This window comes from Populus trichocarpa, chromosome 19 (genome assembly GCF_000002775.5).
Source record: "Populus trichocarpa isolate Nisqually-1 chromosome 19, P.trichocarpa_v4.1, whole genome shotgun sequence".
In the NCBI taxonomy this organism is placed as follows: domain Eukaryota; kingdom Viridiplantae; phylum Streptophyta; class Magnoliopsida; order Malpighiales; family Salicaceae; genus Populus; species Populus trichocarpa.
Window position 1 is genome coordinate 8817527 of NC_037303.2, and position 11141 is coordinate 8828667.

At 31.8% G+C, this 11141-nt stretch overlaps 1 protein-coding gene across 1 annotated transcript; it reads left to right on the plus strand.

Annotated features, from left to right (window-relative positions):
* Positions 1-4710: 4710 nt before the first annotated feature.
* LOC7459216 (CBS domain-containing protein CBSX6) lies at positions 4711-10181 on the plus strand. The gene is made up of 2 exons (XM_002325429.4): positions 4711-5429; positions 9098-10181. The coding sequence occupies exons 1-2, from the start codon at positions 5086-5088 to the stop codon at positions 10020-10022; spliced, it is 1269 nt and encodes a 422-aa protein (XP_002325465.1). The 5' UTR covers positions 4711-5085; the 3' UTR covers positions 10023-10181.
* Positions 10182-11141: the final 960 nt, after the last annotated feature.

Below are 11141 nucleotides of genomic sequence, written 5' to 3' on the forward strand. Positions count from 1 at the left end.
TGTTGATTTCTTATCCGGTTCTGGGTTGGATTTTCCTCCACCTACCCTCGATTGAACCGGTTGGATTTTCCTCCACCTACCCTCGATTCTCGGTATTTAAATACATTGCTCATCTTCTCCGCTAATTTGGCTCGACTGATACCTACCGAATATTCGATTCTCTTTTTTTAAAATTAATTTTACAAAAATAATATATAAGCTTAAAAAACAAACTATATCTTTATCCATCAATCATTAAATTATAAAACAGAGTCTAAACCTCTAATTCATGTATGAAATCATAAAAATTCTTAATGAATCATAAAATAAAAACCCATACACTACATTGTAAAATAAAGAGTTAATTATAATTTAGTCCTTATAATTTATAAAAAAATAATTAAATTGTTCCTTGACTAGGGTTGACTATCCTTAATTTAATAGTATTTTATTTAAAAAGATATTTTCTTTTCTTCTCAAAATTCCTATCTTGTTTAATTAGTTTTTACCTTTTCTTTTTTTTATATATAAAAAATAAATTAAATTAAAAAATATTAAATTGATGAAAAATATTAATTTAGAAATGAACATAAAAATATAAGGATTAAAAAATAATTTCCGAAACTACGAGGATGGATGATGGGGTGGGTGAACTCCTCACCCATTTATGGCCAAATCGGGTTAAATTTTACTTGTTAAACTAGATAAAAATATAATCGAATTGGATTGGACAACACTAGATAGCCATCATATTAACTGGGTATCTCAACTAGTTTTTACAGTTTAAAACTATATATACTTTGTAAATATTTTTATTGAAAAAAAAAGGAACATTTTTCAATTTGTCATGATTCATTGGTCTAAATTGCTAAACTTTTGATGGATTGAGCTAAATTGTAACTTCAAGCAACATTCAGAGCAAATCAACCGAACCAAAGTCACAAAAATAGATTCATACTTGTTTGCAACCATGCGTTGAACCAAAATCTTTCTGAACGTAAAAATCAAATGTCTAGATTTCATAGTTTTTTTTTTCTGCATTGTTATTAAATAAAAAATACAATTATTTTAAAATTTTCTATTTTCATGATGATATATTTTCATTGCAAAATAAAGCTAATACGCATGTTCAATAAAATAAATTGATAATTATATATATTAATAAACGATAATAAATACGTTAATCTAAACATTAAGTAAGAAAGCTAATATATATCTAATCTCATTTCACATGTAGTTTTTTAATTTTTTTTTTATCTAATTATAGAACAATAGTTTTTTTTTGTTAAAAATGCAAGTCATTTTAAATAAGTACAAAACATATATCTTTCAAGTCTAAAATCAATTATCTTTAATATATCTTTTGTTTATCTTAGAGAATACAATTGTTTTTTTATTGGAATCATTTAAAAAAAAACATTTTACGATTTTTAAAGCAAGTTAAAAAAATATCAAAATAGCATGTCCATATTTTATGTGTGATTGAAATCTAAAAACAAAAATAATCATAAACGTGATAAAATAAAGTTCAAAATCTATTTTTTTTTAAAAAAAAATTGAATCGATCTTTGATGAGCAATTTATTATTAATATTATTATTTTAATATCAAATATATAATAATTGAGAAAGATTATCAAAATCCAAATAAAAATTATAATATTATTTAAGAATTATGTCAAAACGAAAAAGTAATTGAATCAACATGGTAAATATTTTGTTGGTATAAAAACACAAAATAAAAAAATAATTAAAAAAAGATAGAAAAGGACGAGCCCCAATGCCAAACCCCTTAAAAGTAGGCTAGACATGCACATGCCTAGAGGTTACGCCCATACGTTTGATCTTATTTTATTTATTTTTATTAAGAGACGAATAAGATGTTATCTATCCCTTTTTATTTTTTTAAAAATTAAAATGAATGAAGTGTCATCTGTTGTGGCATACAATGCATCATAGGCTTGTCCAATTTCCAGCACCAAAATGATAGAAAGTTGGGTGGAAAAGCCTTTTTTATTTTAACAAGCTAGCTATTTTTCAAAAAACAAATCACATGAAAATACACGAGAAACACCCAACAATCCTAAATAAACCCTCTTATGCCCTTAAAGTAGCAAAAAATCAGTTAAAAATTAAAAAATCAAACCAAGACCCTCTCATGCTCTTAAGGTAGCAAAAAATCAATTAAAAATTAAAAAATCAAACCAAGACTGCAAGACTTTCAAAGTTCCAATCTATTTTTTTCTAGTAAGACGAGGACAAAAACCATTACCATAATAAACTTCTCATCAAATAAAATATTTTGACACTAAAGTTGATCACTTTTTTTGCTAGAATCGTGACAATCAAATACTCCATTTCTTTACCGCCATTTTTTTTATAAATCTTTCTCTCATTCAGGATTGAATAATAACAAAAATAAACTATGGAGCCAAAATAGAAATTACAAAGATTTAGTATTGGGTATAAATTATCTCATTGGCTTATGTTTTAGTCATTTGTCTTTTAATTTTATAGACCTATTATAATTTCAAGGCAAATTTCATCCAATTAGGTTGGAAAGGGACTGAATTGAATAAAAAGAATTTTTTTTTTAAGGAATCATTAACTTCACTGTTTATTTCCTTGATGTTTTAGGTAATTCCTGCTTTGTGCAGGAATGGGCTGGTGATGTTCATGACAAGCCGTGCAATCTTACTAATTTCTTGACATTTCGTGCAATCGTATTAATTCCTTTGATTAATCTATTTTGCTTTAGTATTCATAATTAAAAAAATATTATCTTATTAGTAGGACTTATATTCCTATTTCATCCTACTTATTTCTAAGATTATTTTAATATTAAATTAATATTTTTATAAACAGAGAAGCATTTGCCTGCAACTCTTGAGCCAGTCCCAATACATATTTTTTTACACGATTTATCTTTTAAGTTTTTATATTATATGCTTTTAACTTATATTTTTCTTTACTATTTTCTTTATTGCTTGCTTGGCTTAGATGTTGTTTGTAAATATGGTAGTGATTGTTTTTTAAAGTGTTTTATTTTTTCTAGAAAAAAATATCAAAATAATATATATTTTTTATTTTTTAAAATTTATTTGATATCGGTATATCAGACCGATCCAAAAAACATTAAAAAAATTAATTTAAAAAAATAATCAAATTTTGATGAAAAATAGGTAAAACTTACTCCCAAACACTCACTTAATCACCTTAGTTTACTTATGTTTTGTACTTTCTTTTATATAATTTATTAAGTTTTTATATCTTAAAATCTTAATTATTTTTATTTTTTAAATCTAATTACTTTTTAATCCATTGAACTTGTATAAATTTATTCACCTATTTTTTTTATTAACGTGGGTATCCGGGTTAGCTTGCGCGCACCTCAACTAATCCCACTGACCCTAAAGTTAACGACCATGTAAGCCTTTAGTAGCTATGAAATTTGTGGGACTCGAACTGGTGACTTTTAGAGAATAAATTCGGGACCTGACCAGTTGAGCTACATCCATTAGAATTTTATTCACCCATATTTTTTTTTTAGTTTAACGTGGGTGTCCGGGCCAACTTGCGCGCACCTCGACTAATCCCACGGGCCCTGAAGTTAATGACCATGTAAACCTCCAGTGGCCATCATATGAGCAACCACAAGGTTCGAACCTGAGATCACAGAGGGAGCAAACCTCTTGGTCCCAAGCTCTTACCACTGGACCACCACCTAGATGGTTATTCACCCATATTTTGATATTTGAGGAGTTGGTCAGATCAAAAGTCTTTAAGAATAGAAGATATGTCGTATTTTAATTTTATAGGTCCTGAAGTTAATAATTATACAAGACTTCAATAATTATGAGAGGACTCAAACTCTTGATCATTAAAAAATAAACTCAAGATTTGACTTAGTCAAGTTAAGTCTTAGAATTTCATTGCAGCTCTTTTGTTATAAAATAGCGGTGAATGATAAATTGAGTCTATATATACATACAGTGAATTTACCTTTCCTTGTAGCTTCTTTATAATAATAATAATAATAATAATAATAATAATAATATCCCATTCAATAAATACTTGATTATTTTATTACGATAAAAAACCTTACGTTCCATAATAGGGAAAAAGTTTTCCCAAACTAGCAGCATAGGTGAAAAATTATTTCTAAACTAGTATAGTCTGACTATTTATTTGCACAGGCCAGACCTGCACAACTTAAGATGCACAGATAACACGTGCGTCTCTTGTGATTTTTTTTAATGTTATACACGTGTCAATATATCAACATTTTTAGTGGTTAAAATGTTATATTCCATGTAATGGGTAAGTTTAACTTACCAGTCTTGAATTTACCCTTAAATAATTATGAATTTGAGTTTTTTTAAAGCTATTATAGATTTATATAATTATTAATTTCAAAACCCATATAATTAATCAAAATATTTTAAAATTAGCTCAACATCTATATTAATAATTAAAAAAAAAAAGTGTATTAGATGCGACTGCATGCGAGGATGCTGTTAATTTTTTTCGATGTCTATTGATTCGCCGTGTCAAGATTTAAGTGTTATCAATTTAGCTATTATGATATATCTCCGATGTCTCATTCATCCTTTCATTTTCTTTTCTAAATTCTCTCACCTACTTTAATTATTGTGCCAACTTCCCTCAATTTTTATATTTAATTAATTTATTTTTATTATTATGAAATTAAATGAATTTTGCTATAATTACTTTTGATTTTATTTATTCAATCTCATCCACAACTCAGTCTCTCCGTCTCTACAAGGCACAAGCTGACCAATTTTCACGCAGGCTCTCCTCTCAGTGATCCTCGAAAGAGGGAATAGAGTCACCGAGTTTGATGGGCCTTAACTCTCCTCTTTCTTTTCTTTGTCTTCATCTTCATCGATGGCCAAATCTCTCTTTATCTCTGCACCTATAAACAACACTGTACATCTTCGGATTCTCCATAGATCACCAATCACACCTTTTCACCTTCTCCTCATTCTCCTCCATTCCCTCTTATAGCCAACCTGGTTCTTCCGTTTGTTTTCTCTCTGTTAGTTTTGGTTGCTTTCAAGGAAAGAAAAAAAAACCACATATCAACAATGCCATCTGTGTTTCTTTATCATGTGGTGGGAGATCTGACGGTGGGGAAGCCAGAGATGGTGGAATTCTATGAGACAGAGACGGTAGAATCTGCGATTCGGGCAATAGGAGAATCGACAGAGTGTGGGATTCCAGTTTGGAAGAGGAAATCTCATGTGGGCATGATTGAGAACAGTGAAACGAGACTACAGAGGTTTGTTGGTATCCTTAATTCGCTTGATATTGTGGCTTTTTTGGCTTCAACTGAGTGCTTAGAGGACCGGGATAAGGCTATCAAGACTCCAGTCTCTCAGGTTGTTGTTCCTAATACTTCGCTTCTCAAACAGGTTGATCCTGCTACAAGGTTAGCTCTTTATTCTAATTTCTCTAACGCCACTTAGTATAACATTCACATGGATTTGTGGTTATGTGATTATGAATCTGAATTTTTGGTTGTTATAATCATGCACTCTACTTGTTGTTACTGTTTTTTAAGTTGTTTATAATTCTTTGATTATCTTTAATTGATCGGTCTGTTCTCTTCTCTTTTTTGTACCGAAAGACTTTCTGATCACCAGCCTTTGACCTTTCACTTGAGAGTTTTGATGTACAACAGCATGCCAAAGCTAACGTACAGTGAGGTTGGTCGTACAAGACCATGCCAACATGCCATTGCTATGATAATGAATAATACGGAGTATGCCATGAAGTATTTCAATTATTTTATGACATATAAAGTTGCCTGGTGCTTGCAAATTAGCGTGGCCCTTTTAATTTATTTTTTCACCCTCAGATACATGCATCAGTTCTCGTGGTTATGTTTCTGCCTTCTTGCAAATGCTATGCTTGTGGAATTTGTCATCAACGTTGTTGATCTTCTTCATGGTGGCACTTGAATCATCATGTTCATTCCATTCTTCTATCTTTGTTTCCTCTCTTGTGCGCATGCAAAGTAAGAAATCAAAATACTATGATTAATAACAAAGTATAAGCATACTCCCCTTCCTACTCCATTTGCTTTTGTTTCTTGTCAACATCTGATTGTTGATATAATACTTGTTATCATGTTAAGGGTATTGTTTCTTATCTATTTGGCCTGTTACCTTTTCCATCTATCTAGTATATCTGCTTTGTGCTGTATACATGCTGCTTTGAGATGGGACAGGGTGGGGGGGTTGTAGAGTGGGAGTAGGCTTGGGTGTTCACTACTGTATTTGAACAATTTCTCCATGATAGGCTTGTGTTTGCTCCAAGGAGCATGGTCTGGATTCAATCCATTCAGATCCATTGCTTTCTCATGTACGTTTCAAATGACTCCTTGATGGTAATCATGATGCCAGAAACTATGAAACCAAGTGATGTGTAACTTACTTGGGTACTTACCTTATCCTATGGGAAATACTACTACTTAGGGGTGAGTAAAAAAACCGAAAAACCGATTAAACTGAGAAAAAAAAAAAAACCGAAAAAACCGAACCATGAAAAAAAACTGATTAGAATATTTAAAAAAATATTCGGTTCGGTTTCATAAGCCTGAAACCGAAAAACCGAACCGAACTGAAAAATAAAAAAACCAAACCGAAAAAAACTGAACTGAACCGAAACCAAGCCCATTAGAAAGTCCAAAAAAACCCCCAAAAAACAATATAGTTTTTGGTTTTTAATATAGAATAACCGAACCGAAACCGAACCGAAACCGAACCGCACCAAAACCGAACTGAAACCGGTCGGTTGGGTTTCAGTTTTTAATATAAAATAACCGATCCGAATCGATCCGAAACCTGTCTGTTTGAACCGGTTTCGGTTTTATTTTTTGTATTTTACAAAATTTCGATTTGGTTGTTTTTATAGTTAAAAACCGAACCGAACTGAAAATGATCACCCCTACTCGTTCTCACATATTCTTCATCCTAATGCATCAAGGTGTCTAGGTAGGATTCAATAGAAGGTTTGATCTCATGGACCAAGTTGTTAACTGTGGTTGTTGGGTAGTTGGATAACACCCTTTCCGTCTCAAGAGCTTTTGGAAGAATAAATGTATTCTTAGTAATTTGACTTTTTTTTTTGTTTAGGAATCCTAATACTATTTAGATTCTATACTAGTTATATAACTTTCAATAAGTATTTCTTTTCGAATAAGGATTAGGATTTAAACCTAGAACTTGTATAAGTACGGCTTCTTGGCTTATTTTTCAGACATATTATTATTATTTTTATCTCATCAACTCTCTTTCTCTGTTAAAGTGTGGTGTTGTTCCTCTCTTCCAGTCCACCTCGCACCAGATGATTTACAACTCCAGCATCATGAAAGGAGTCTTCATCCTTATGACTACCTTATGATTTGTCTAAATGGTTGCGGTCACCTTCAGTAATCTCCTTTCGGGCTCCCACTGGTTTCATTTGTTGCAAAGCGTCAATAACGCATAACGTAACATGGGAAGAGAAATCAACTCAAAACAAGAAAGAATAGGAAATTGATGGCTTAAATAGAAGAAAATTTGAAGTTGGAACTTGACAAATAGGTTTATAGTTTGTAGAAAACTTATAATAATAATAATAATAATAATAATAATAATAATAATAATAATAATATGTATGAAAAATAATCTAGGTAGCTCTATTTATACTAGTTCTAGACCTTAAGCCGAATCCTTATTGGAAAAGGAATCTTTATGGAAAATTATTTATTTAATATAGAATCAAACTAGTGTTAGAATAATAAACTAAATTAGAAATGTCAAATTACTATGGAAAGCATTTATTATTTCAAAAGCTCCTGTGTCACTTTCCCTCTGTAATCTATCATCTAACTCCTTTCCCACAATTAGGCATTACAGAATCCGCTCGACAGGCTGACCTGTCTGTAAAGGGGAAGGGCTGGTAGACCAATTGGTCATTGGATAAATAAACTAGACATGTTCTTATATTAGTGTTTCCAGAGTTGGGTACTTGGGATTGGACAAAAGTAGAAAATAAAGGTTTTCTACAAGAATCCATCCTCTGAGCACTAGGAATCCATCTTAAAGGCCATGGGGAAATTGATCTCTATAATCATAATTTTAATTTTCAAATCTCAAATCATTCATCATATGGCTGCTCCAAATAGAGAATTTGTGTGCTTTGATACACGTCCTAAAGGTCCCTAATCACCAAAGAGCACAAAACATCAATTATCATAAAATTCATAATAATACCAAAATGCGCAACACACACACACACACACACACACCAACCTAAATAAAGAAGTTCTCTAAAATTTATAAACCTCTAAGTTAAAAAGCATGCCTTGTTAATGGATGGTGTGATCTAAATACCTCTTTCCTTGATTGTATCAACCTAAATAAGGTGAGATTGGTGGGGATTGTTAAGGTGAAGAGGCTGGAGGCACGATGATTTGATCTGGGATTTATGAAGAGTTGTAGTTTTTAATATTAAATGGTGGAGAAACTTGGTTTCTTCATTCTTGGTTGACTTGCATACTCATGTGCAATAGAGAGGAGATGAAAGAAAGAGTAAATGCTGAAAAGATTTTTTTTCATGCAACTATAGGAAGTTAATCTAAATTTGAAATTTGATTTTTTGTGGTAGATTTTCTCTCATTTTGGATATGGTTTTCTTAGTGGTTTGTATATAGCACTATTCTAGGGCTCCTTACATAATTTTTCTCCATATAAATAATCTTTATATTTGTACATGTTCTATTTGACAGGTTTTGTTTCTTCTCTCTTTGTATGGTTGTGTGTGTTAGCATGCATCTAGATACAAGCACATAATCCGGGCCAGAGTGCATCCTTACTGGAAAATACTTTTCCTTAATCATCTTGTAAACTGAGCCTTTTTTTTGTGGAGAAATCCCAAGGGATTTGTAAATTTGTTCTTCCTCAGGTTATATATGTACAAGAGAATAAAGTTTAGATTCTTCGAGATTTTAAAAATGTCATGTGATTTGATAGGGTACCACATACAGAAACTTGTAATGCATTCCTGAGAATAGAGTTCATATAGGAAATGACTTTTTGGTGCTTGTGGTAGGTTGATAGATGCCTTGGAAATGATGAAGCAAGGTGTAAGGCGCCTTATTGTTCCAAAAAGCATGGGATGGAAAGGTATGAGCAAGAGATTCTCAATTCTCTACAATGGTAAGTGGCTCAAGAATGCTGATACATCCAACAGCAGCAGCAATAATAACCTGACAATCAACCCCAACCGTCCTTCCTCATCTTCTGGCACTTCCAACCGCGACAAATTTTGCTGTCTCTCTAGAGAAGATGTCATCCGTTTTCTCATTGGATGCCTTGGTGCTCTAGCTCCGCTCCCTCTTTCCTCCATCTCCTCCCTTGGAGCCATTAACACAAATTACAACTCATTAGAAGCCTCTCTCCCAGCCATTGAAGCAACAAGAAAGCTGCCTGAAGATCCCAGTGCGATAGCTGTTGTGGAGCCCATTCCAAATGGTCAATGTAAGATCATAGGGGAAATATCAGCCTCTAGATTGTGGAAATGTGATTATCTGGCTGCAGCATGGGCTTTAGCAAACCTCTCAGCCGGGCAGTTTGTGATGGGGGTTGAGGATAATGTCACATCAAGATCACTACCGGATTTTGCAGTTAATTCAGCAGCTGATGATGATAATACAGCTCATGGGGCTGGTTCAACAAGGCTGAGGAAATTCAGCAGTAGGAGCATTGGGTTCAATCCAGGAAACTCAATCGGAATTGGCAGGAGTGTTTATAGGGGTCGAAGTGCTCCCCTGACATGTAAAATTACGAGCTCATTGGCTGCAGTAATGGCACAGATGCTGTCTCACAGGGCAACCCATGTATGGGTGATCGAGGATCATAGTGATGACATTTTAGTTGGGGTGGTTGGTTATGCCGACATCTTGGCTGCGGTAACAAAACAACCTGCATCTGTTACTCATGTGAATCGACCTGAGGCTTTTGCAACTTTGTGTTGAACAACGAAGGTTTTGCAACTGAGTTTTTTTAAATTTTTATTAATTGTATTTTTTCTGTGATTGTCTGAAGAGTGGAGATATAAGCTTATGGGAAATTGTTGATGAGTTGAATAATAATGTTTTAATATCTGTAGTCTGAACGATGGTGTTTTGCAACAACTACAACTCTACAAGCGTTTTATTATTTAAAAATAAAATTAACAGAAACTTTAAATCGCGTAGGCAAAATACTGTAGAAAACACTGTACACCTATTCTAAATTTACGTAATGACTTTTTTGCCATTTAAAATAAAAAACTAATGATTTAGGGGTAATTTTATTTTTCATTACATATTGACATGGGATATATGAATTTTTTTTTAATTTTTAGAAACAATAAAATAACTTATTTAATCTTGAAATAAAAAAAATTTTAATGATTGACCACCAAGGTCATTGAAGTCTTTTTATTTTTTAAAATAGATATTTTTACCCTTGAAATTAAAAAAAAATAAGCCATTAATTCAAAGGTTTATTGGTGTTCTCTCTCTCACACACACACATATATTTTAATTATATAGCCATAAAGGACAATTTGATCTTCTTAGGATATTTGATTAATATTTAAATTTAAAAAGTTGTTGGCGTGTGCTGTACACTTGTCAGCGCGTAAACGGCACGTGTGGCATTTTTGGGTGGTCAGGACTGCTTTTCTGTCTTGTCAATGGAAGCTCAATGGCCTCCTCTTCTTTTTAGTGCAGCTTGTGTTGACGATGCTTGAACGGTTTGTCGTCGATGGATTTTTTTTTCTTTTCTCTCTTATCCCCTGAAAATTACAGGTTGATCTCTTTATTATTGATATTTTGACTTCAGTTCTTATTATTTTGATTCCTAATTTTTATTCTCGATTCTTTTGTAAAAAAAATATTTTTTTTCAATTTAGTTCTTCAATTTCAATTTCTAATTTCATTGTTTGACATAATTTTATTTTTAAAAAATAAAAATTTCATCATTTGACATTGATTGCTATTTTTTTATTATTTTCTTTTGATTTATTTTTTTCTTCAATTTCATTCATAATCATTTGGTTTAGTTTGATTTTATATCAGATTTAATCCTTATTCTTTTGATTTTTTTCT